Genomic DNA, 27,264 nt, shown 5'->3' with positions numbered 1-27,264 from the left:
CTTGGATTAGGATTGGACGGCCGCTTCATGACGTCCGCCAATCAGATTTCGCCTCAAATTTTAAACCTTAACAATCCACAGTTTAAACCCAACAGCCCGCATCCGTCTGACTGCACCAGCAGTAACGGCGCCTAGTCCTTTAGTCGTGAACGGGAATGAGGGGAAAATGAGCGAGGAGTCTGCAGTTAAAGTTTGCGTTAGGGTTCGACCCCTTATTAAACGGTAAGAAAAGTGTCTGGACTGTAGAGAACATGTATAGCTTAGCTGTGTTTTAAGTCCGTTTTTTAGCTTTTCCTGTGACCACTAACTGCTAGCCAGCTTATAAACGATAATGTAGCTCGGTTAGCGTTCCGTCACGGTTCGTTCAGTACGGATCGGAGAATAGATCAGTGTTATGGTTATATCTTACAGTTAATTATCGTTATGTCTGCTGTAAGCTAATGTTACTGTGTCGATATGACCACGTTTTAACATACAAAGTTCAGGACTGCGCTGCTTAGCTGGCTAACCTAACCTAGCTTAGATAACTCGTAGTGCAGTAGAGTAAGTTAACGTTAGGTAGCGTTAACTAGGTGGGTTCATTTAGCTGGCTAGAGAAATAAAACTTACGCTACGTGTCAAAGTCAGACCATTGTGCATTTCCTCTCTGAGTCACAGTATGAAGTGTTGTGGGCATGTTATTGTAGGGAAGAGGCGGCGGCAGAGAGTGCAGAGCCTGTACAGTTGTACTGGAAAGCTGACAAACAAGCCATACATCAGACTGACGATGATGGCAACCTCACCAAGAGTTTTGGCTTTGGTAAGTAGCGTTAACTTAACTAAGCTGGCTAACACTCTGGCAAATGTTACCGTGTTTCAGTAAGCCTGGCTGTATTCATGAGCTCAGCAGGGAGTAAAATACTATGTTTTCTTTCCTTTCAAAAATATTTAGACCGCGTTTTTAGCGCAGAGGAGTCCACCAGTCAACTCTATCAAGACATAGCCAAACCTCTCGTCGTGTCGACCGTTGAAGGATACAATGGTAAAAGATTAAAGCAAGATCACGAGCAATACTGTGAAACGTTAGAGCATGCTTTGCGTCTTTAGCAGTGTTTTGTCCTTCTCTTCCAACTAGGAACCATATTTGCCTATGGTCAGACGTCTTCTGGAAAGACTTTTACAATGATGGGCAGTGACCACACCCCTGGGGTTATACCACTTGCCATGTCCGATGTCTTTCAAACCATCAAAAATGTGAGATATAAAGTTGGTGTGGGTCAATACAAGTGTAAATTTAAACCAGCGCTAAGGTTAATCTGTGCCTCTAACAAGGTCCTCAAAATTGACTGTAGTCACTTTTTGTCAATCTGTCTAGTGTCCAAAGAAAGAGTTCCTCCTGCGAGTGAGCTACATGGAGATTTATAATGAAACGGTAACCGATCTGCTTTGTGATAGTTGGAAAAGAAAACCGCTGGAAATCCGTGAAGGAAACTATGTGAGTATTGTAATCTCTATAATTGTACAATGTCTATGTGGGAAGATCTTTCATGGCTTTTTAATTCATTGTTGTGCATGCCCGCAGAAAAATGTCTATGTGGCCGACTTGACGGAGGAGCTGGTGACGTCTCCGGAGCAAGCCCTGGGCTGGATCCGCAAAGGAGAAAGTAATGCGCACACTTGCCATCCCACTTGACTCTGTGCTGTGATTGTCATTTTTCATTGCAGAACAGACTGGTATGTTGCTCTTATGGTCCACCCTTACAATAATTTTTCATATTTTATTGTTTTAGAAAACCGGCATTATGGGAAGACCAAAATGAACCAGCGGAGCAGTCGCTCCCACACGATTTTCCGCATGGTGAGTGGTCTGATTTTATGCGAACAACTTTGGTCCTCACTGTTCTGGTGTGAGCTCATGAAAGTTTTTATTTTATTTTTTTTTAATATACATAATTTTTTTTCTTCAGATATTGGAGAGCAGAGAGAGAAGTGACCCCATGTCTGGGGAAAATGCCGATGGAGCTATCATTGTGTCACATTTGGTGCGTTAGTACCCCAAATAACCTCCTATTGACATGCTATGTATATGTTGAAAGCATATCATATAAACACTTGTATCCAGTTCATCTCCAATTTTTCAGTTTACTTAATATTACTGTTTATGTATCTATTATTAGAACTTGGTGGATCTTGCTGGTGCTGAACGAGCCAGTCAGACAGGAGCTGAGGGTAAGTCCTATGCCTTTAAAATGCCCCTGAAGGCTTTATCACAGAAATGTATTACATGAAATGGTTTCAGATACATTGCCTGGTGCCAGAGACATTGTTTTATAATAGTTTAAGGATAAGCTAAAATCATCTGAGATGGCTGAAAACTTCAGTTATCATTTTCAATGTTTACATAGAAAAGCTCAAATTTAGTAAAATTAAATTTCCCTTAATCACCTATGCCTATGGTGATTTCATTATTCAAATGCATTTTAGTCAAAGCTTTTAGTATACAAACATATCGAATGATTAGCTTAAAATATTTTATTTAAATGCCACCCCCCCCACCCCCCCTTTTTTTTTTTTTTTTTTTTTTTTTTTTTTTTTTTAATTGTGTATTACAGGAGCCCGTTTTAAAGAGGGATGCAATATCAACCGCAGTCTGTTCACCTTGGGACAAGTCATCAAGAAACTGTCTGATGAGAGCCAGAAGTACGAATCAGAAGCACTGTTTTCTCACACTCGATCTCTTTGCCTTTCTATTCTTCTCACACCTCAAATGGGATGCCATTCAAAGACATGCTAGTGCATTAATTTAAATGTTTTAAGCTGTAACTAGCTGATCGTATTTTAAGTCAAAGTTGCATAAGGCACCTGTAACCAGTTTGACAACACATGTACCCATGGGAGACCTAAGGGTAGATTTGGGACTTCAGTGTCATAATTTATTAATGGCTTCCCTGAATCTGCGGACACTTGAGAAAGTATGACTGTTTGAAATTGTCTAGTTTTTGGAGTAAAGAGTAGCTTTTAGCATCCTCTAGTCTGTATTCATTAGGTAGCAAGGGCAATGAGAGTTGAGATACAGGTGTCCAAATAAAGTCTGTGACTGACCAAGACTGTATGATTTTGCGTTTTCCGTTTTCTCACACAGGGGTTTCACAAACTACAGGGACAGTAAACTAACCCGAATCCTCCAAAATTCTCTGGGTGGCAATGCCAAAACGGTCATCATCTGCACCATCACCCCTGCCACTGTAGATGAAACCCTGAGCACTTTGCAGGTAGATGATGATGCCTACTCACTTATTATTTATAGTCTTTTGTAGATGTTATTTTAGTATTTTGGTTCTTGCCTGTTTTCTCAAACAGTTTGCTAGTGCAGCAAAGCGTATGAAGAACGACCCCCATGTTACAGAGGTCTCTGATGACGGTGCACTTTTGAGAAGATATCGCAACGAGATTGTGGACCTCAAGCGACGTCTTCAGGAGGTAAGTAAAATGAACCCTAGATTTTTGCCACTAAATCACATGTATTATTTTTAGCTTCATCTTTACTTATATATCCGTATTGCTTTAGACGTTTTGTTTATCTTCCCTTTTTAGGTTTCCTCTGTCACCCAGACAACTGTAACTGAGAAGGAAACACTGTGCCAACTCCTACAAGAGAAAGATCAACTCCAGAGGGAGCAATCGGATAGAATAAGGAACTTGACAAAGTTATTGGTAACGGCATCAAATGTGGTCCAGGTTCAGAAGGTAACAGCTTTAGATAATTTCTCTGCGTTTTTATTTATTTATTTATTTATTTATTTTCTCAATGACCTTGATCTGTCATATTTTGGGTTCTTTGTATCTGAAGATTCCTAAGAGAAGGATGACATGGGGTGGGAAGCTCCTAAGATCTGCCCAGTCTGTGGCTGAAGATCATGGATCTGCTGACTTGAGCTTTGCTGAGCCCTTTTTGAAAAAGAGGAGAGCTGATATTACCGTGAATGAAGAAGGAGAAGGTAGGAAAAAAAGGAGCAGTTGTTAAACAATTAAATGATTTATTCGTTTATTTTCACCACTGTAATTTAATTTGATGCTCTTCTTGTGCCTTGAAGACTTGGATGACTTTTACAGTATCGCAGAAGATACCTCCATTGATACTGAGATGAACCAGAGCAACGTTACAATGCGTAGCTCTGCAGAGGGGTGAGAACATTATGGTTTTTAAATACTGCGAGTTAGTCTCCTGCTACAACAGTTTGAAAGTTAATTTCCTGAAGACACCTTTTTATACCTGGTTGTTTGGTTGTTTAGTTGTTTGGTTGGTTTGTTTTTATTTATTTGTTACATTTTAATTTTACAGTGCTTTTATTAAATACTATGCACGTAAGTTGGCTAATAAAATGACTGATGCCAACAATTATCTACAAAAGTTACAACTTTTAGTGTATATGTTATGAAAAACTCCGTTATTAAGCATAAGTCCAAGTCCTGTCTCGTCCCCTCCTTGCCCATTTGTACTCTGATGGGATTCATCCAGATGTCTTGCTTTGACCATTATCAGTAGAGTCGTCGCTCTCACACAATTGCCTATGAAAGACAGTAAATGAGATGCTCTGAGGAGACCATGGCTTATATTGGTAGATTAGTTATTTATTTACTTTTTGTTCACTGTGTGTTTTCAGTAACTCTTTCAATGCCAATTTACTATTTTTGCCTCTTGGATCCGTTATCCCAGCTTTTGATTATGTAATGTTGTGGTTGGTGGTTGTGGTGTATACTGGCTCACCAAAAGAAAAGTAACCTTTGCTTTGCATTTTTTTTTTTTCTGTCCCTCTCTGTCACCTCTCCTCAGCATTTGCCCTGACTCACCCCAGCTAATGTTTAGAGTGGAGTGTTTGGAGCGTCAGTTGGAGACTGAGGCTCAAGAAAAACAAAAAGCTGAAGAAAAGAGTTTGGCTCTGGAGCAGAAGATGGAAGAGATTGAGAAACAACTACAAACCCTGGAACAACAGTTAGAGAATGAAGTTCAACAGAAACAAAAAGCTGAGGAGAAGTGTTCTGCACTGGAGCTAAAGGTTGTAGACCTGGAGAAGCCTTCAGACCAGGAGAAGACACACAATGCTTGTGAAAATTGCAAGGTAGGGGAGGCTTATTTTCCTCTGTTTTGTTGTGCAGCTTGCTTCACAACTTCATATGTTTTATGAACTAAACAACTTCGTATGTTTTAGACAGTATTCCATGTTGTAACTCAAATATGTATCTGATTTGTCTTGTTCTTTAGTTATAAAAATGGAAGTGTAAAGGTGTTACTATGGAACCATTTACTGAGTGTAGCAGTTTGATATTGATATTGATATTTTTATTTATTTATTTATTTATTTATTTAATCTTATCCCAAACGGATCAAATGAAAAGAAATTGCTTTTGCATGACTGACTGTAGTTCATCGTTGCATTTTCTTTCTAAACATTACCAGTACATTGGGGAAACCATCCAGCTGTGTGAGACTCTCAGCTTTGAGAGGGTGAGTGCACCATTTTCAGTGGCTTGGTCCAGAATCATTTCAAACCTTGATTTGCAATTTGTTACATTTCCATTTTGTTATGTATATATTTATATATGCTTTTATTTTTTTGTTGTTTTTACAGGAAACCATAGCTGCAGAGCGGGACATTCTAAAACAGACCATTGAGCTAATAACTGAGGATGCTGAGAGATTAAAACAAGACAATGAAGCACTTCTCAAAGACAAAGAGGCACTGCTGAAAGACAAAGAGACTCTATTGAGAGACATGGAAGAGAGGAAGGATGCTGAAGAGTTTGAGAAACTGGAGGAGGAGAGCAAAAAAGATTATGAGGTTCTTTTTCTCTTTTTAAGACCATTTTTATATATATATATATATATATATATATATATATATATATATATATATATATATATATAATGGATGGCATACTAATGACAAGGCAAACCATGTGTATGTAGGGCTGTCAAACGATAGCAAAATTGAATTGCGATTAATCTTTCATATAATTAATTGCGATTATCCCTTTTTTTTTATCTGTGTAAATGTTAGAAATTACGGATTTTTAAGTGAAATCTTACAATTAAAATGGTGAACACATTTTATGCTAAATGTACTTATGTTAAAACTGCTGGGACAAGAGATACTAAGGGAGTTTTATTCACTCACATACTAGGCAGTAATACTGACCCTACAAAACACAACACTGGACTTGTAATGGATTAGGGAGCTGTAGTCTCAAATATAAGACATATAGTCACACTACTGTGTCTCAGCTCAGATCTGTGTAACTAAAGAAAATAAAACTTCAACTGTGCTGAATTGTATTCAGTCACAGCCTACTGGACTTCAGTCCTGCGCAAACAAAATCAAATTACACAAAGTTGGACTTTATTAAAGACGTGTAGCATCATGCCACAGTAGCCACGTTTACACGCAGCCTAATAATCCAATAATAGCTCAATCAGAATAGAATATGTCCATGTAAACGCCTCAATCGGAATAGTCTAGTCCGGTTGAGGCCAATAGGAATGCAATTTCTATCCGATTGATCGAGGAGGGTAAACCTCTAAATAATCCGTTAAATAGAAGAATAATATCCGTGTAAACGCCTGAATCCGATTACACTCCAATCGGATCGTCTAAGAACGTTCTGCGCATGCGCGGCGCGTCATAGCGAAGCTGGTCTGCAGAGGAGACGAGGTTTATACTCTGAGCTTTAAAAGACGGCGGCGGGACGGACGACCAGCTTCTGTGTCTCAGAGCACGACGTCTTCCTTTAAGTACAGGTGAAGGACGTTCTTCTGAGTCTGACGTCAGTTTAAAGCAGTTAAAACCACAAGCGCGTCAGCTGGAAACTCGTCTCACGCCGACTGGACGTCACGGGATGTTCGCTGTCATGGTAACGGTTACTCAGCGCTGCTCCACGCATGCGCGTCATTCTGCATCGGGTTACTTGCAGCGAGCTGTAAACGAGGATTTTCATCAGATTGTCGAACAGAGTGAGAATAAACACCCCAGTCTGAATCTGTCGGATCGGTGTTGAATTAAATCGGATTGTCAAAAATGTTTGTGTGTAAACACAGAAACTCAGTCCTCTACTCTTAATGAGAGACGCCGCGCACGGTCAAGTCTCAACATGAACTACGGAAGACTCGCAGGGCCAAACCGAATCCGCATTAGAGCAGCGTTAACTTCTATGGCATATATATCAGTTCTTAAATTTGTAGGACGGTATTAAGGAAAAAATGAGAATTTTGGATTTTTTAAAATGAGTAAAAATTAAATAATTTTTAAATTGAACTTATTATTATTATCTATAATTTAAAATCTATTATTATTATTATTATTATTATTATTATTATTAATTAATAATAATAATAATAATAATAATAAGTCCTTAATAAAACGGTCTGAGAAATTATATGGATCAAATCACTAAATGAAAATCTGCAGGAAACTACCTATTGGTTTACATTTAGCTTTCTACGTTATATTTAAATGATAAATTATTACTGAATAACAAATGCTGTTTGCCAGTTGATTTCAAACTTTTGAACAATTGTCTATACCTAAGTTCAGTCTTTCTTTGACTTGATTAAAAGAGAGATAATGATTCAAATCTAATGCATTATCTAATTACATTTTATGTAATTAAAACTCAATTTTTTTTTATGTTTCAGAGAGAGTTGGAGGCTGAAATCTCTGCACTGAAAAAGTCCTCAACAAATGCTGAAGATCTGGTCCAGAAGCTTAACGTATGCTCATGCTTATGTTTACATTTAGGTTGATGGAACATATACGTTCTCAACACTTGATTGTGTAGCTGTACATTGTATAATTGGAATGTACAGTATATATTTCATAGAATTGTTTTGCTTTCTTCTTCTTCATAGGCTGATCTAGAGAAAATGTCAGTGAAGCTGAAAAAGAAAGAAGACTTGGTTACTGAGTTGCAGACTATGGTATGTATAAATGCTTGTTAAAAACTAGTCGCTAAATGGTTTTGTAGTAATTAGGCGTTTCATTTTATATGCATGTCACTTCATATGCATGCAGTTTGTAGCTACAAACATGTATTTGTGAGATCCTGCTGGTGTGGGTTTCCTCTTTTTCAGTCATGCCCACAAAAGTGATTGAGTGCTTGTGTATTCCCCTTGTGGGGATGTCACTCTAAAGCTGTTGAACTCAGCTTTGTAGTGACGTGTGGATTCTCTGTTTATCATTTCACTAAACTGGTTCAGTAGGAGCATCAATTTGAATTACTAAAAAATGAGTGACTACACTAATGTGGAGGTTTTGTAACAGTGTCTGAAGCCAGGACAAATTTACATATCATTTTGCCTTAATAGAAAATGTGTTGCATGAAACCTTAATTATTTGTATTGGGATTTTATGTAACATGGATTACATAAACTTGTCCTGCAGAGTGGCAAGGATCTTGTTCAAGAGGTAACTCAACTGCGACGTTCATTAGATGATGCAGAAGTTCTCAGTTTGGAGACCAAAAAGGAATGGGCTTTCCTACGCACTGAAAATCTGTCCCTCAAAGAGAGAGATGTAAGTGTCTTCTACTCTCTTTGGTAAGATTGTTCATGGGCAGATATGTTTTATATTAATTTAGTTACATTTCCCACACTTCAGGCAACTTTGACTGCACAATATGACCATATGGAAAATGAAGTAAAAACTTTGCAAAGCCAGCTTGAAAAGGAGAAATCTCGTTTCAAGAAAATGCAGGCTGATCTACAGAAGGAGCTGCTTGGGGCTTTCGATGAGAACACAAAGCTGACTGCTCTTCTGGATGGAAAGGTTCCCAAAAGTAAGTCTTAATACTTCTTCACTGTACATCATACTCCAACTCCACATTATTTGCTGTATGATGGGATAAAATCTTTATCGATGCGTATGTTTTGCTTTTTTATTTACTTAGATGTTTTGGATAACTTGACGTTGGAGAAGACAGTTGTCGAGTTAAAGAAGGAGCTTGAGAAGAGCCAGGAGAAAGAGAGAGCTCTGCAAAGTGAAATGGAGGCGATGAAGGCTCTTCCTGCTAAAGTGGATGATTTGTTAAGTCAGGTGAGAACCATGCATTTAGATAAAAGGGATGCAGAGTACAGAAACCAGAGTAGGGGTAGTCGCTCAAAAACCAATCCTTTTATAAATTGCTAATTGCTTCTCAGAGTGTAATGGGAATACTTTACTTATTATTTCATCTCAGTGCTCATTAGTGTAGTTAATATTTTACTTTTCAGTCATTTATTCAGGGGGAAAAAAATCAAAAACATTGTTTAAAAGGCATCTCACTATCCCTGCTTTTGAAAGAGACAGTTATGGTGACTTAAAAATGACAAATAGCTGATGCTGTTTTGAAAGCTGAGACTAGCTGGTCGAGTCAGGCCTACCAGGAGAATGAATGTGTAAAGCTAACAGAACTGTTTCTGAATAAAAATCAGGTGAGCCTGTTTAGATGAGCTTGGGCCTTTCGTTCAGCATGGAAATCTTTATCCATTAGTTTCATATTAGCATGACAAGATGCTTTGACACATCGCTTGTCAAGTTGTCATTTATATTTTGAATGCATCAGGCGCAATTGTTCTCTCAGATATAAGTAAAAAAATGTGATTACAGAAATTTAAACTGTAATGTTGCACTCCTTTTTCACAGAAAAACATTAATCACATTACTGTAACGTGTCATTTTGTACGGTCACCTCCAACACATGTCTAGCTAGTGTGTTACTGTATTGGTGCAAAACAAAGGGGGCCGTCAGATTACTTTTCAAATGTTCTACATTGCTCAGTTTTTGTGAATTGTCCACTAGGTATGTGAGCTCAACAGAGAACTCTACTCTGCGCAAGAAGAGAGGGACAATCTCCTCTCTACTCAGGCGTCCTCCACTGAAGAATATCACAAACTTAAAGAAGAGGCAGAAAAAGCACAGGAAGATATTGTGAAAATAAGGAGTGTTTTGGCTGATGCAGAAATAAAGGAAGCTCAACTGAGCCAACAGCACAAGGAGACTGCAGAGCAGCTTGCAGTGGTCCAAACAGATCTGGAACACACATCCGAGGAAAATGTCTGTCTTCTCCGTGCCGTGGAGGAAGCTAAACAGAAGGTTAGTTTGGATTGATTCGTTATTGTTCATTTTATTTTAAGTCCTATATGTATATTGCTTTTCCTGCTCAAATGGGGCCTCAAACATTTTTTTTTTTTTTTCTTCTATAGTCTGTGCAGCTGGCTGAAGAACTTGAATCTCTTCGTTGTGAAAGAGATCATCTGTCTGAGGAAGCTAAAGATGTTCAGATTTGCCATCAGGAGCTGCAGAATCTTCGCTTGGTTGTCATCTCCACAACTGAAGAGAGAGACCAACTTCAGGAGATGATCCAGGGTCTGAAGGAGGAGAGAGATCAGCTTAAGAAGGATATGGAAGAAAATGTGGAGATGGTATGTATTTTCATGATATGTAGGTTGTATTTCACTTTCAACATAATTTTTCAGATATTCCTGTGCAAGACATTAAGACTTGGCATTCAGCCATGGTCAGATACACTGAAGAACACAAGGTTTTCTATTATGAGTGATTGATTAAAATGCTTCACATACTTTTTACAGAATGTAAGATTATGAATTTAAATTGTGTAATGAATGATCCTTAAAATGCATGATTACTTCCAATTATTAAAAGGTGGGGAGGAGTTTTATTTGTGGAAAGGGGATTTCATCCATTATTTTTATTTCAGTAATTATTATTTTTTTTTTAATATTTTGCAAATGCAGATGATTGAAAATCAAGAAGAATTAAGAACTGCTCTGGAGAAGATAAAAGTGCAGCAAGACCAGATAGTTCAGCTGGAAGCACAGACTGCTCTGCTTGAATCGAAGCTCTCAAATTCACATGGTACTCAGGGCAGTCTTGAGGATCTGCAAAATCAGGTGTTATTTGTAATTTCATTACTGAATTGTAGTTAAAATTGCGCAAATCTAAAATATCTACTGTAACAAGATGGATAGTGAAATGTTTGTCCTTTTTTGGATCGCCTGCTGGTGATCTTAATGCACGTGAATGTCCTGAAACCATAACTGTTTCTGTTTACCAGGTGAAGCAGTTAAAGGAGGAACTCCAGTGTGCCTGTGCAGAGAAGGACAATATTTTGGCTGAGAAGCATCTTAATAACTCGGAGTTGCAGAGGATGCAGGCTAATATCGCCTCTCTAATAGAAGAGAGAGACCAGCTTCAAGAGATATTGCAAGGACTAAGAGAGGAGAAGACCCAGCTAAAGAGAGAAATGGAAGAAAAAGATGAGATGGTAAGGAATTGGAGGAACTTTTACAAAATGCTGCATTGGTGGTGGATAGCTTGTGGTGGATTCTGTTGGCTTACAGATGTTATTTACCTTTAAGTTACCAAATGGTGTTAAATGTTTCAAAGAAATGGATCATGTTTGTGAGCCATATGGAACTTTAAAGTCTAGTTTAGCCCTTGCAGTTTTTGTGAGCTTGTGTTGAAGTAGTGGTTATTTTATTTACATCAAAGTATCCAGTTGGTTTGGCAAAGCAGGATATTTTAACATATTTTTTGTTTGTATTGGGCTACTATCAGTGTTTACAAGAGTAGTCACAAATTGGGATTCTTTTTCAGATCCTCTGCCTCCAGGCGGAGGTAAATAAGGAGCAGCTTGCCATTTCTGAGGATCAACACTCCAACTTGTCCTACAATGTTACTGAAGAGAAAGAGGCTCAACTTCAGCAGGTGTGTGAAGTTTATTATTGTTATGAATTTTGTGTCCTAATTTGGAACTAACCTGCAGATGCCCTGTAGATGCAGGATCTCAAGAAGGAGTGTGAAGAACTGGCACAGGAGAACACTCAGCTTAGAAGAGAACTTCAAGATTTGTCTGAGAAGGTGAGGAGCTTGTGCACAGGAATAGGGGATGGGGGAGAATCTTCTAGAATCAACATTTTGCATTCTACCTGCTAATTGAGTGTCTCTGTAAAGACCTATGACCGTAGTATTGTGAAATTTGTGAAAGTTAGAAAAAAGTTGAATGTTTAAGGGCAGGTTTGTACAGACTTATGCAGAATCTCTACAGGAACTATAACCTTCCAATTTGCTATAACTTTTGTTAGTTTGCTGCTTGTTGGTTTTGTCCATGTCTTCTGTGAGCACTTGCTTGAAAAATGTATTTGAACAAGAGGGCTACAGTCATGGATACTCTCACAGGAATATAGAGGGCACAAGCTGCTGAGCTTCATCCTGAACTGTTAACAGATGGATAGAAGGGTTAAACCAGGAACATATGTTAATGGGATATTACTCTGACATTTTAACAAATTATACATGTATCTATGAAGGTGATATGTTTCTTTTGTAATTAGCTTCACATCACTTGTTAATTCATAGGTGAGTGAGCTCACTGAAGCACTTCATACTGTGCAAGAGGAGCGGGGTAGTGTTCTCGCAGCTCAGACCACCTTGAATGAAGAAAATAAAAGCCTTAAGGAAGAGATTGAAAAGACCCGAGAGGAGCTTCTCAAAATGGAGACTGAGCTTGTTGACTCCCAGCTGAAGGAAGCTCAGCTAAGCCAGCAGCTCACAGAAAACACTGAGCAGCTTGCAAAGGTCCAGAGAGAATTGGAACAGTTTTCCATGGAAAATAACAAATTGCTTGCTTCTTTGGAGGAGGCCAACCTTAAAGTAAGTTTCTTAAATTGCAAGAGCCCATATGTGTGGGTCCACGTATGCATAAACTGCATGCCACAGTAGCAAAATAATTCTTAAATGTACTGCATACACAGTAAAGCCATTTGTTAAAAACAATGACTTCTGGTTGAAGCCGATGCATATGTGTTTCTTCTGCAGTCGGCACAGTTTGGTGAGGAACTCGGCTCTCTTCGTTGTGAAAGAGAACAGCTTCTTTCTGAGAAGATGAAGGAAGCTTGTAACCCAGAGGAAGTTGAGGGCCTTCATGAAACTGTTATCTCAATAACTGAGGAAAGAAACCAGCTTCAGGAGATTTTGCAGAGTCTGAGAGAAGAGCATAAACAGCTAAAGAAGGAACTGGAAGAGAGCAATGACATGGTATATAAAAGATGTAATTGCTGAAAACATTGTTTGCTATTTAGTGAAACCTGAGAATGACACAGCTTTTCCTCAGCTTATCCAGGCCCAGGATAAAGTGAAGCACAGTGAACTTGCGTCAGACCAAACAACTTCTTGTGTACAAGATGAACTTCTTCAGCAAGTATGTATGAATTACCGAGCTCCATAATAATTTTGAGTGATGAAGTTAAGATGAATTCATTGTGTTTGTGGAGGTGTGCATTTTTAAAACCCAGGCTAATGTTACTGTTCGCTTATCTCTTATTAATCCACAGACACAGCAGCTGCAAGCACGACTGCATGCACTGACTGAGGAGAACCAGCAAATGAAACTGGATCTTCAGGAGAACGTGGAGATGGTAATACTTATGAGAGTGTTTGAATATTCAGAGCCAGTCCTTAAACTCAGATCTTAACAGAACCTTTATCACTGAAAAACTGCAATAGAAACATATTTTAACAGGCATTAATTTTCAAATACAGCGAAAATAAAATATTCCCATGCACCAATGCTACTTTAACACAAATACATATTTGACCCTTAATGAAGGACAAATGTAAACTTAATGCTAGATATGCTATAGAAATGTTCAGTGTTCACTCTAAATCTGTCTTTGAACTAGGCTGTTGAGACTGAGCAAGCACCAGCAATGCTGTTGTAAGAGCGGTGCTTCACATGTATAACTGTGACCTTATTCATATTTTTAAATTGATGCAGATGATTGAAAATCAAGGAGAGTTGAGGGCAGCGCTGGATAATGTGAAAGACCTGCAAGACAAAGTACTTGACCTAGAATCACAGAGGGATCAACTTGAGTCCAGACTCTCCAGTTCCGATTGCTGTGAGGAATCTAAACCTGAGGATCTGAAAATGCAGGTATTTACATATTGCGATGTAATGAGTGGAAATAAGTCATCGTATTGTGTTAAATAGAAAAGGCACAAAAATATTTAACACAACCATTTTTTTGTTCATTTGATCTTAACTAATGTTAACTTTGTACATTTAAAAAAAAAAAAAAAAATTTGTTTGGACACATCTGGAGATTTAGCACCTTTTCTCTTCTTTTACTCCCAGATTAAGCAGCTGAGTGAAGAACTCAGAGCTGTTTATGATGAAAAAGACAGTCTTCAATCTGAGAATGCAGAAATTAAGATAGACGCTGCAGAGTTTGAGAGGGTACAGACCAGCATCACTTCTATTACTGAGGAAAGAGATCAGCTCCTGAATGTACTCCAGGAACTGCGAGAAGAGAAGAGTCAACTAAAGAATGACCTTGAAGAGAAGGACGGGATGGTGAGAACCAGCGGATCATTTTTCAAAGCTTTCTTTAATCTACAACCCGCGTGCATGCTTAATGGTGACATTGTATTCTCAGATAATGCAGTTGCGAGAGGAACTTCAGTCAGCCAGCGCAGAGAGAGACCAATTTCTGTGTCTGAGAACCAAAGATGATATGGAGGACACTGCACTGAAGATGATTGAAGCCAATGTTGCTGCTCTCACTGAAGAGAGAGACCAGCTCCTGGAGATACTGCAAGGTCTGAGAGAAGAGAAGAACCAGATGAAGACTGACCTGGAAGAGAAAGATGGAATGGTAAGACTGATGGAGTTTTTTGTCTCTTCTTGAGCCTGTATACACTTGTCATGCTGAGTGTGTCAGACAGCTAAAAATGGATTTTGTGTTAGTATTGCTTTACCTCTATTACATCCAAATCAGAGACTCTCTCTTTTGGAATCTACTGCACTGATGCTGCTTTATTGCATTTATTAGTGATGCAGTAATTCACAAAATTCCTCATTTAATTCAAGTAATTAATTGATTTTAATTCATTACAATACTGTGGGATCTTGACTAGACTCATTTTTTGAAACGGCAAAAGTAAGGACTGGTTTCCTTTTTCAGTTTATTAGAGCATTCGGCATTATAACATTACAATGTTTAAACAAAAAAACTTGTTTCAATGTCTTAAATTAACTTTCTTGCCACAAGCTAACATGTTCTGTACTGAATTGTATTGAGGCTAACAATATAGTCCCATATAAAGATAGAATAAAGATTATGTATTTGACTTGATGAAATGGATATAGAGGGTCTAACAGTTTTGATACACATGAAGAGGCCAAGTATATGCTTCTTTAGTTAACACCATTTCACGTTGAATATTTAAGGAGAGAAACATATTACACAACAGTGCCACCCATCTGGCAGGATGAAGCACAATGCATGTTTTATGAATGTAATATTACATATTTATAAGTAATTCTAAAATCTTTGTTGCAGTTAATGCAATTGAGAGAGGAGCTCCACTTTACTAGTGCTGAGAAGGACAATTTACTGGCAGATAACAAGGCAGAGTTGGAGGCATGTCAAGTAAGCATCCTTTCTCTGACTGAAGAGAGAGACCATATCAGAGATGAGAATAAACAGCTGAAGATGGAGCTAGAGGACAAGAATGAGATGGTAAAACCAGAATACTGTAATTGTGTTGTGACTGTCATTTTCTTGCCTGTTTTGTGTATATACATCTGCCTAAATGTTTTATCTCTTCTTTTTCCCATTGCAGATGATGCATTTAAGAGAGGAACTTCAGTCTTTGACTGCTGAGAAAGACCATCTTCTCTTAGAAAGATCCAAAGACGGTCTTCCAAGTCTGTGTGAGATCGAGCAGGTTCAAGCAGAAATTGCTTCCATCACTGAGGAGAGAGATCAGCTTTTGGAAATAGTGCACAGCCTGAGAGAGGAGAAGATCCAGCTGAGGGCTGAATTTGAGGGAAAAAATGACATGGTAAGATAGTTCTGTTAGTAGTAGTTAGTAAACAGATTAACATCCTAATGGAAAATCTTGTGTCGAATTAGCTTCAATCTAACAGTTTAGTAGTACAGTACTAGTCTACATTTGAATCATGTGTTGAGACTTTCAGGGAATATATTTTTACAGGTTATTATGTAGGATGTGTTTACTATGGGTTTGGACCTGTTACTTCATACACAAATAATTCGTGATTGCACTTAATGGACACTGTAATTTTGAACTTTTAATCTGCTTATTGCAGATGCTGCAGCTGAAGGAAGAAGTCCAGAGTATTACTGCTGAAAAAGATTGTCTTTTGGCTGAAAATGCTAAAAGCAACATGCAGGAGATGGAGAGACTTCAAGTAAGCATTTTGTCTTTAACTGAAGGGAGAGACCAGCTCATGGATGCATTGCAGGTGCTGAGCGAGGAGAAGAACCAGCTCAGTACAGACCTGCGAAAGAAGGATGAGATGGTAAGACCATTAATGTTTCATTTTATCCCCCCTCCCCCCTTACTTGATTCGTGTATCTGTAAAAGTGAAGAAATTGTCCAAAAAATCCTGTTACTGCAGGTGCTGCGGCTGAAAGAAGAAGTCCAGAGTGCAGCTGCTGAAAAGAATAGTCTCTTGGCTGAGAACGCTGAAAGCACAATGCAGGAGCTGGGGAGACTTCAAACAAGTGTTCTGTCTTTGACTGAAGAGAGAGATCAGCTTCTGGAAGTAATGCAGGGACTAAGGGAGGACAATAACCAGTTGAGGAAAGATCTTGAGGAGAAGACTGACATGGTAAGATTAGTTCACAATATAACCCAGCATCTCTCACTTTCACACAGATGTGATGGAAGTACAGAAGCAAACCCTAACTCTAAATTGTTGCACTCTTCCTACTGCAGATGATGCAGTTGAAAGAGGACGTCCGCCGTGCTTCTGTTGAGAAGGATCATCTTTTGGCTGAAAGTGCTAAAATCGACCTGGATAACATGCAGGAGAACGAGAGACTTCAGACAAGCATCATCTCTCTAACTGAAGAGAGAGACCAGCTCCTAGAAGTAATACAGGGCATAAGGGAGGAGAAGAACCAGCTTAGGGTAGACCTGGAGAGGAAGGATGAGATGGTAAGGGATTTTGAACACTGTTAGTAAGGAGTTTCTGCTTGGTTCTTAGCCTGTTAAATAAGCCAAGCACTGTAGTTGTTTCACAAAACAAATGTTTTCTTGTCTTGCTTTTAGATACAGCAGTTGAAGCAAAATCAGGCTACTGAGAGAGACCAATTACTGATGAAGGATGCTTCATGCAGTATCTCTGACAGCTCTGGTTTATCCACTAATATTAATGAGGATGGAGATCGCCTCCAGGAGCTCCTGCAAGGAGTTAGAGAGGTAGAGCATTGCATCAAACATCTGAGCAGTATTCAATAGTAAAATAAAGCAAACTCTGTTTCCTAACACAAATTTCAGAAGCCGCTCTAATGTTGGTTGTCTCTGAAACTATTCAGGCCATTAAATGTTTTGTGGTTCTGAATAATGGTGGCATATTGTGGAGAGGTGACATCGTTGCACTGTTTTACTAAAAAACTAATTTTCTACTGTGTAGCTCATCCAAGTCCAAGGTGAGTTAAAGCAACAGAAACGCCACAGTTCAGAACAGCTGACCCCTGCAGAGACACGAGAAGCTGAGCTTCAACAGGTCAGTGAAATTTAATCTTTAAATTGCTGCTGATTTAATTGGTGAATTTGTGCACTTTATTCAACTGTAACGAAGTAATCACTGGTTAATGTTTAAAAGGAAGCCATTTTAAAAGTAGAATACATTGAGCAAAGTCTGCCAATTTGTTTAATGATCCCAAGAATGAACGAACTTGCAAACGAAGAAAAAAGTGGCAGGTGTCTAGTTCAAGAAAATAGGTATGTTTAGAAGACCTACCTCCCAGACTTAAATTTTTTTAGATACTTCAAGTTTAATGCAATATTTTAACTCTCCTACAAGTACCTCTATTTTGCTGTTGATGTTTTGCCATATTTTGAATAAACAATGGCCATTTTGGGGTAAAGCAAGATATTATTAAAAAATTAAATAACATAGGCGTTCTCTGACCCATGGATTTGTGTGGGGGGGATTTTGTTTTTTTAAATAAACATGGCTCTTTCATCTTTAAGAGAACTTGACCCTTTGGCTCTGTTTGCATGGCCAAGAAAGGTGTTATTAGGAAAAGGAAATGGACAACCAAAAAAAAGGACATTTCAGATCTGATCAATGGACTGTTGAAATCAAATGGGTTTGGAAGGGAAAAAGCTGAGAACTTTTAGAAAGTGTGGAAAAATATCTCAATTTCCTTGTGGAATGGAATTTTATTTATTTATATTTTAAACAGAACTGTAGCATGAGAGTTAACTATCTTGTGTGTTGCTAACGTTCTTGATCAATCTGTTTTGATGAAATTTGCTTAAATGTTCTAATATTGTATAGATGCTGGTCCTCAAGGAGGAAGTTGAGTCTTTGAGGAATGAGAGAACAGTGCTCAGAAAAGATCTTCAGGAAGCTGCTGAAATGGTAAGATCTTTTGAAAGCGTTGGTTCAGTGATTTTAATTACAAGCTAATAGTTTGTAGCCTCAAGGATAGTAACAATTGAATAAACCTCCCATCCCCCCCCCCCCAACCCAGTCCAAAGCCTATCAGGAAATGCTCCATTCCACCAAAGAGGAGCTGAAGCGGCAGCAGAAAGAGAATGTTGACTTTAAGACCCAAAGTGCTGAAAAGGAGTCTCTGCTTAATCAGCAGGCAAGTGCTGTTGGCTTTTTGTGCCATTGAATCATAGATTATAATAACTAACGCTCCCGCTTTCATCTATGTTTGTTTTTTATTTGGTTTGCTTTTGCTTCCTCTTTAGCTGTCCCAGTTGAGTGAAGATCTTTTGTCTTTGAGAGGCTCGAAAGACCAACTTCTGGCAGAGAAAACCTCTGAAACTCAGAATCTCAACACGGAGTTGCAGAATCTTCGAACGCACATTACCTCTCTTGAGGAAGATAAAGAGAAGCTTGATGAAATGCTTGAGCATGCCAGAGAAGAGAGCATTAAACTGAATGATGTTCTTAAGGAGAGTGAGGAAAAGGTGTGTGTGATTCTGTAGATGAATCGCTTTTACATATGTAAGTGATGGGCAAAATTTTAGTTTACAACTTGTGCAAAAGCTTACCTACACAACTTTCCTGTCTCCTACCTGGGGCTTGTTTTGTAGATACACCAGTTGACTCAAGAGCTAGAATGTTTTGCTGGCATAAAAGACCAGCTCCTGAATGAAAAGACACATGCAGACCAGCTCCAGGAGGTTCTCAATGGGGTCAGAGAAGAACGTGACCAACTCAGGAGAGAAGTGGAGGAAAAAATGGAAGAGGTGAATTAATTAATTATTTCCGGACATTGGTTAGTTAGGTGCAGTAGCTGTTTTACAAGCAAAGCCTCATAGTATACTGAATCAGGCAGAATATTTGTAACCAGTAGCTTTTAGAGGCATTTAGTGCTTCAGACGTCTGGTTACTATTTCCACCACTCTGAACAGTTGAGTCAGTACGTTTTTCTAGACTGGAGCATTTTTATCAACCCACTCTGAATGACTTTTACATTTTTAACCATTTAATTATAAGTCTTGGAAAAATAAGTGCTCTCCTATCTAATCCAATAGAATGGAATGTCATTCTATTGTTTAATCAAGAAATTCACTATTATAAAAAAAAATCAGATAATTTTAGTCTAGCCATTAGCAATAGATTGAATGTTTGTAATATCATTTAGTATTTGGTTCAAAAGGAACATTTTTGTAAATAAATGCACTTTTTCCTTTTTTTTTCCCCCCTTGTTCCTGCAGCTAACACACACAGAAGAGAAAGTTCAAGGACTAGAGAAGCAGAAAATGGTGCTTGAATCTGATGTCAGTTCTTTGAGCCAGGTAGGTGTGGTCACATTTTTATTTTTATTTAATTTAATTTTTGAAGGGGGGTCTCTTTTAGGTAAATGTGAAATTATCATCTCTAATGTGAATTAACAGGTCAAAATTGCACAGAGAACACTGAAGTTTGTTTCTGAGACTGAAGCCTCTAATGAGATGCTTAAGGTAAGCAGTTATGCTTTTACCTTGAGTAAAATCTTAAGCATGTGTGTTTTTTGTTTTTGTTTTTTTTTCCCCTTCTGAGATCCTGGTTTTACTCACTTGATGTATCAACATGTGAAACACTGTTTTGAGGTTGCAATATGGCTTTTTTCTAGTAATGCTACAGCATTGGATAATAATGTTGTGTTTTTTTTTTTTTTTTTTTTTTTTTTTTTTTTTTTTTTTTAAAATCCCTCCCCAACAAAAGGCTGCCTTCTTGAAGCTCCAGAGAATCATTGACTGTCCAACACCCATAGATCCTCTGGCAGATGACAATAGCAAAGAATGCGCCTTGTTCTATGAACTGCTGGCATTTGTTCCGAAGTCTCATAGAGCTGTATATGGAAATCTTGCCGCGAAGACATATCAGCTTAGCGACATTCTAGGGAAAACTGGGGTAAGTTGCTTTAGTGCGTCACTTTTCACACCTTGTCTCTTATGGGGAGGGGGTGGGGGGGTTAGGGAGTAATACACAGAACAAAATGTCAAGTTAGGAAGATTTTTATTTACCATAGCAAAGAGTTTAGAAAATGCATATCTTTGTTCCCATGACCGAGGATTTGACAGCAACATTTCGTTTCTGTAGGAAACCATAAAGAGACTAGCACAGCGCCACAAGGCTCACTTTGCGACTCAAGTCCAGCGTGATGTGGCATCCTTTGAGGAGAGAAGGCTGCAGGATTTGCTTATTCGGCGAGCTCAGGCTCCTTCGCAAGCCCTCCATGTAGTCCAGGAGGACTTGCAGGAGATTTGGGACCAGCGACTTCTGGAGTTGTTGGAAAAACGCAAGCAATACCTGCAGGTCAGTGTACCAAGTTATTATAATTTTTACATTTTTTTAAAGCAGGATGGATTGAGTGAGCAATCTTAACACATTTTGAAAAGAACCCAACACATCTTGCTGCTACTCATAAAACATGATGTCCATGAGGTGAAAAGTTAAAACCAGTACAAATGAGTCTCTGCTGCAAACTGCTGGACCTTTTGGGGGAAAATGTTTGTGCTTCAAATGGTATACATTGCTCAATAACCTTTTATCCTACCGTTGTTAGAAAATGAACAGCATTCTGGAGGTCCTTGAAGATGGTGTAGCCAAGCATGCAGTCACTCTCTCAGAGGAACGTCAGGCACGGGCTTGCTCCTTTGAGGAGACCAGAGCGTTGGCCAGAACTTCAGACGCTGCATCTATTTTGCGGTTCTTCGAGCGAGAACTTGTACGCCGTACGACTTTGACTGAGCGTCAGAGATTACTCCGCAAAGTAAGCCCCAGCTCATGATTCTCTTTGTTTGGCAGACAAATTGAAAGTCATTGGAATGTTCATCTGAGTTATCATACATGCTGATAAAGGAACATCTTGCCTTGTAGCGCCTGTTGGACATGTATGACTCTGCAGTCACTGTCCTAAAGCCCTTGGAGTCTGAGTCAGAGGAAAGGCTGAGGGAGGAGCAGCGAGAGAACCTGGCACTGCTTCCAGCTCAGAACAATGACAGACCCAAGACTGAGGCTGAACTACTGCAAGACAAACAGCACCTCTCCCTTCAGTTGCAACAGGCTCAGAGACAGGTGGAGGTAATGCCACTTTGAGTGTTTTAAATTAGTTTGTCTAACTTCAGCAAAAAATTTGCCTTTCTGTGGTTATTCCAGAACTATTACTCAAGTTAAAATATTTGGTCCAGCTTCCATTAAGGTTTTTTTATAAAAAAGGAAAAAATGCATTGCTTCTACAAGACATTGTTTGGTTTGCATCAGTAAACTTTTATTTGTTTAAGCATTAATTGTGCCTCTTCAGGTGATTCAAAGGAGAATGGAGGAGTTGAAGGTCCAGGCAGATGCATCCAACCAAAAACATCTTGCCATGCTTCAGGAGCTAAGTTCAGATTTAAAAGCAAAAGAGGACCTCATCCAGAACCTTCAAGCAAACCTGAAAGAGACAGAGGTACGCAAGGTTCAACACTAGAAATTGGCACTGACCAAACAGTAGGCGTGGGGGGGGGGGAACTTGATTCTTAGATGTACTGTGATACAGATGTGGGCGATTCTGAATTGATTCACAAATGCCAAAAGCACCGGGACAGTCTGTGGAGGCACATAACAAAAACACAACTGGATGAGCAAGAAATCCGATCTGTTAGGTTAGGTCAAGAGTTGACAACCCAAATGTTAAGAGCCAATTTGTCCTTTTAACAAAAATCTAACCACATTACAAGCCACAACATTTAATGTCCACTTTGTTTCAGTATGTGCTAATGTCCTAATAAATCTAAACGAAAATGTACTTGCTTTGCTTTCCTTTAAGCTTTAGCTGTAGCCGCTTTCCTCTCATTTCCGACAAGAAACGTTTACTCAAGTGTTGAATGGTTTCTTGTAAAATGTCTCTTAATGTTCGACTGTTTTGCTAGGCTGAAGTCAGCTTCTCATTTGCCAGCTTCTTGTTCAAATTTTCCAGGTCCACCTTAAATTCTGTCTGTGGTGTCAGAATGTAAATGCGGCATTTACCTGTCCCCTGAGCTAGCGTACAGAAGTGGCTTCTATGAAGTTGAAGGCAAAAGGACCTGGACAGGGTCCACTTATATATATTTATATATATTTATATATATATATATATATATATATATATATATATATATATATATATATATATATATATATATATATATATATATATATATATATATATATATATATAAACACATAACATAGCTGTAATAAGTGCTGCGTGGACATCCATTGCCACAGAATCTTATTTGACTAAGGTCAGTGGCAGTCAGTGTTTCATGTGCTCCAAACAAGAGCAGCGAATGAGACATTGCTTGTTTGTTTCATTAAAGAAAGATATCGGAATTAAATTCATTATGGATCTTTACAAGATTTCTTTGCACTTTTAAAGCAAATTATTTGTATAGATACATTAACGATAACCGTTTTTATAATCGCATCACAGCCCTCTGATTCGCAGTAAAATGGAATTGTGAGGTACTTGGAGATTCCTACCCCTACCAAGCAGTGCCCCTCAGTGATGCTGATGTCTGATATTTTGTCAATGCATGAACATGCATAATCTAGAAATTGGGATTTCATCATCCCAGATTACCATTAAAGAGAAATGTTTTGTAGTGAAAAATTGTTTGTAGAGTTAAAAATGCAGTAAAAATTATAACTGGCCAAACATCACCTAAATATTTTGCTCTTTCTCAGTACAGTAAATCACATGTCAAATGCTAGTTATCTTCTAATACTGGTAATTCTAATATTATGTATTCCTACTTTTTAGGTCACAGATATGAGATGCCTTTTCTTCATAGATTTAGTTTTTCAGTTTTATTAAAGCTTACTTTTATTTTTCTTCCTCCGTCCAGGCCCTTGCAAAGATAAAAATGCCACCTAGCGCTGCTGAAATGGAGGCCTTGAAGGACAAACTGGTGAAGATGGAACTGGACCACATTGCTGTTACTACTTGTCATGAAAAAGAGTAAGAGCCCTTTGTCTCCAGCAGTACAAGCACTGAAGCGGTTAGAGATCTGATGGACTGCCTATGCAGAAATAAATAATAGAAGCTTGGGTGTCAGGGTTCATCACTGTAGTGAAGTGGACAGGCAGCTAACTTTTTTTGGCTTGTTTTCTAGACTAGCACAGTTATCCTCAGTGTTGGAGCACAGAGAAGAGGTCATTCGGAAGCTGAAAGAAAACCTCAGGAAAACCCAACAGGAGGAAGAGCATTCATGTAAGGATGTTTCACTGACTTCAAGTGATTAATGTGGCAGTCCCCTTTTTAATCACCTAATTGTAAACTTTATTCTTTTTTTTTTTTGCACAGTTGTGGAGGGTGAGCAGTCTCATCCTAAGGCAGGCTCTCAGTCCAAAACTCTGGCATGTCTTAAAGAAACAAAAATTGAGGAGCTGGAGAAGAAAACTGCACACTTTGAAAGGTAACATTTGGTCAACAGTGGTGGGAGGGTCATTTCAAAAATGTTCTGGTGCAGATTACTGATTACCTGTTAAAATATGTTAACCTGTAGTAAAGTAATGGAATTGTATTACTTTCCATTACTTTTGGATTACTTTTTTCATATGGCCATGTAATGAAATACAGACAAGAGGAAAACAATTTCAACAAGCTGACTAAGGCCAGCAAGGAAAACTGTACTGTAGAAAAACAAAGGTCGATATTTGTCTATGTATACAGAGCACATAAAGCACATACTTGAAAATGTCAGTAAATATTTTTGTAGACTTAATCAGATGAATGCTGATGATCAAAGTTGAGCGTTAAGAGTTGAAAGCTTCACTCATTGTGCTGTATATAGCCCAGGAGTTCCCTGAAATAATGAAATCTCTCTGTCTAGCCTTGTGACCAAGCAACAAGAGGAAATCACTAAATGGAAGAACAGGGCTTACAAGCTGAGGGAAAGCAAGAAAGAAGCTCCACAGTCACCACGCACTCCATCCAAGCGGCAGCCCCCACTGACTGAAAGTGAAGTGAACTCCCCGAAGAGAGCATTCATTGACTCTCCAAAAAGCAAGTTCTTCGATGTCCGCTCAGGGGCAGAGCCCTTGTCTCTCAAGTGCCCTAAGCAGTTCTTCGATAACTCTGGCCTTGGGACCATGCCTGGTACGTAGCTGCATGAGATTGGTGTGGTTCTCTGTTTTTATGGCCCTGAAATTGGGGACTGGAGCTGTTTTGCAGATTAGTCAATGTGCATTTTTCTCATTAGAAATCTCATGTGTACCAACTGATGCATCTGTGGATTCTTCAGAAAGCAATGATGAGGGTAATACACCGTGCTGTATGATGGTTGTGGTGATTTTGCACTAAAGCCTGCTTTTCGCACTTGGGACTGGGACATGTGGGGCACTATCTTTTGTCTGAACATGAATTACAAGTTGGGTTACAATGTGTCAAACTCCTAAACTGAAATGTGATAGCCACTGTCCCCTCTGGTTTAAATCCAGCACATGAAGGGCTTAATCACTTGCTGATTTGTTACCTCAGGTGTTAAAGTTCATTGTCCAACTTGCCTTGGCCTTCAATTTTCAAAAACATTATGCCATGAAGTTTGTTTTATTTTTCTCATATATATATATATATATATATATATATATATATAATTTTTTTTTTTTTTTTTTTTTTTTAACTCGTACTCATAAAAATGCATCAGTATCAACATCTGATACCATGTGACATAGCCTAGTGTACATTGCATTGCTAATGAACAAATGACTCAAGCTGACAGTGTACGAGGGTCTGCACCCACAGGAGTTGCTGACACCGTGGTAGTCACGTGCAAAGTCATTGGTCACTTTAAACATATTTCTGTCAGGAATAAACTGTTCTTAAAATGGGCTAAAATCAATCTCATCCACTTTCCCAATATGGGTGGACACACATAGGTTAGGTTAATAGAACAAGCCAAAAAAGTTGACATTTGCAGTACTAAAGTCAATATATGCTGACCTTTTATTCTGAAAAGTAAAACCTGGGCTTCTCGAATGCAGTTCCTGCGATGTATTTAGTTGGTTGCAATCTGCAACCTCAGCACTAGATGCCACTAAATGACACACTTCTCCTTTAAATGGGGAATTTTTTGCTAAGTCAGATTTTCTGCATATTTTAATTGTTGGGATTTAAATGGTCAGCCTTCATTCAGAATGTGTTCATATAAAATTGTAAGCAGTGGAGAAACTTGCATTTCTTTACAGTGGCAGTAATAAGAACCTAGGGGTTGTGATGTCAACAAAAAAATGAAATTGTGACTTTATTTACTATCCCAAAAGACCAATGAACCTACACGCATCTTCGGAGTTTGTGTGTAATGTTGATGATAAAATGGCCGTACATCTGAAAAGTAGTATATACATTTAGGCCAAAGTCAAAACTATCATGAAACAATGTCTGAGGCATGAAACGGTATTCATAATCATTTTGGGCAATTATATTTCTGTGAGGGAGCCTTGAAACATTAAATACTTGACATCTTGTTACTATCACATTGATGTGAACATTTTGGCAGGTACATTTCTTTTGTATGATGCAGTTTGCAGCATGCTGCTCTGAATGACTAAGTTTATACAGACATTTTGAAAAATTAGTAGACTTCTCTGTGTGTGTGAGAGTTGGAGTAGAGCCTGACTCTGATGGCTCCCTCGAGCCCAGTGTGTGTGTGTGTGTGTGTGTGTGTGTGTGTGTGTGTGTGTGTGTGTGTGTGCCACTGAATTACTGTAGTTGTTATTACTCAAAACCTTAAGTGTAACTGGTGCTTTTACTCATGATTTCAGTTCTTCAGCTGGTTATGAAGCCCATCATAATTTCCCTTTTCCTGCCCAGTAGTTCTTTTGTTAAAATAATGTTACTAATCTAATTTGCTTGTTTTGTGTTTTCTCAGATGCCAGCTCTAGCGCGGCAAACTCAGACAATTGGTGGCATCTTTCAAACTCCTCACCACGCAAAGCAAACGCTAACATGGATACCAACGGATGTCCAACACAGTGATCAATCTTTCTTGGTTTTTATGTTGTAATTATTTTTAACTGTAATGTCTGTACATAGTAAGTTCTCTCTTTTGTTTGTTTGACTTTTATTGTGGAATAAACTGTTACTGCTCTTAAAATTTGATAGAATGGTGTGTCAGTAAACTGATGATAATGTAAAATCTATTTAATGATATTTATTTAATGAGTACCGTTTATTATAGGTCTACTACTAATAATCTTATCAAGTTGGGCACGGTCAGCAGATTTGCAGTGGAAACAGTCTTTGGGTTCAGTTTATAATTATTAGGTAATAAAAGTAAGTCTTGGATCAGCAAGCTTGCAGAGGAGGGCAGAGTAGATAAAGTAAACTTTTTACTTTTTAGTACTCTGTGAAATAATGAAGTGAAAAGTATATTTACAACTTAAGGTGAAGGCCGAAAGTACTGGTACTTTAGGTACAAATTAAAATGAACTACAGGAGAACTTCTGGGTAAATCCAGCATCTATGATCACAGGAACGGAAGTGAAAACAAAATGAAGATCTTGGCATAAAACTAAGTAGAATGTTTTGATAAACTAGATCACTGTAAGAGAGTGCTACCAGCATTAAGTTACATGTAGAATAACGTCAGTAGTCCAAATTGTTATAGCATAAAGTTATCTCCCATAAAAATTATAGGTAGAATGTTTTGATAGTCTAAAGTACTACTAATAGGTAGAATATTCTGGCAGTAATCAGTTTATCAGGGGTAAGTGGTATTATG

At 38.4% G+C, this 27,264-nt stretch overlaps 1 protein-coding gene across 2 annotated transcripts; it reads left to right on the top strand.

Annotated features, from left to right (window-relative positions):
* The first annotated feature begins 110 nt into the window (after nt 1-110).
* On the top strand, nt 111-26,631 carry cenpe (centromere protein E). Of its 2 annotated transcripts, XM_037543150.1 has the most exons (60): nt 111-222; nt 687-799; nt 932-1,021; nt 1,115-1,233; nt 1,355-1,474; nt 1,562-1,643; nt 1,770-1,837; nt 1,947-2,021; nt 2,157-2,208; nt 2,592-2,679; nt 3,122-3,251; nt 3,340-3,459; nt 3,574-3,726; nt 3,830-3,977; nt 4,074-4,164; nt 4,814-5,099; nt 5,438-5,485; nt 5,610-5,819; nt 7,670-7,744; nt 7,883-7,951; nt 8,415-8,546; nt 8,631-8,808; nt 8,920-9,065; nt 9,811-10,104; nt 10,215-10,433; nt 10,767-10,922; nt 11,087-11,296; nt 11,629-11,739; nt 11,809-11,892; nt 12,391-12,684; nt 12,850-13,068; nt 13,145-13,231; nt 13,365-13,448; nt 13,808-13,966; nt 14,168-14,386; nt 14,469-14,687; nt 15,375-15,554; nt 15,658-15,879; nt 16,148-16,360; nt 16,460-16,672; nt 16,780-17,001; nt 17,116-17,265; nt 17,480-17,572; nt 18,353-18,436; nt 18,549-18,665; nt 18,775-18,996; nt 19,123-19,278; nt 19,750-19,830; nt 19,930-19,995; nt 20,240-20,428; nt 20,618-20,833; nt 21,084-21,290; nt 21,398-21,601; nt 21,822-21,968; nt 23,389-23,501; nt 23,656-23,753; nt 23,847-23,958; nt 24,376-24,641; nt 24,745-24,801; nt 26,413-26,631. In XM_037543150.1, the coding sequence occupies exons 1-60, from the start codon at nt 167-169 to the stop codon at nt 26,517-26,519; spliced, it is 8,739 nt and encodes a 2,912-aa protein (XP_037399047.1). In that variant the 5' UTR covers nt 111-166; the 3' UTR covers nt 26,520-26,631. The 2 variants fall into 2 exon arrangements, with proteins under 2 accessions (XP_037399047.1, XP_037399048.1); XM_037543151.1 differs by lacking the exon at nt 24,745-24,801.
* The last annotated feature ends 633 nt before the right edge of the window (nt 26,632-27,264 follow it).

Source organism: Pygocentrus nattereri, chromosome 12 (genome assembly GCF_015220715.1).
Source record: "Pygocentrus nattereri isolate fPygNat1 chromosome 12, fPygNat1.pri, whole genome shotgun sequence".
NCBI lineage: Eukaryota > Metazoa > Chordata > Actinopteri > Characiformes > Serrasalmidae > Pygocentrus > Pygocentrus nattereri.
This window is presented reverse-complemented; position numbering and strand designations above follow the sequence as displayed.

Bases quoted from the DNA above. Each gene is read 5' to 3' on its own strand.
- cenpe (XM_037543150.1), top strand. From the start codon at position 167: ATGAGCGAGGAGTCTGCAGTTAAAGTTTGCGTTAGGGTTCGACCCCTT. The intron at 1,838-1,946 runs GTGAGTGGTCTG...TTTTTTCTTCAG, and splicing joins CCCACACGATTTTCCGCATG to ATATTGGAGAGCAGAGAGAG. The intron at 14,387-14,468 runs GTGAGAACCAGC...TTGTATTCTCAG, and splicing joins TTGAAGAGAAGGACGGGATG to ATAATGCAGTTGCGAGAGGA.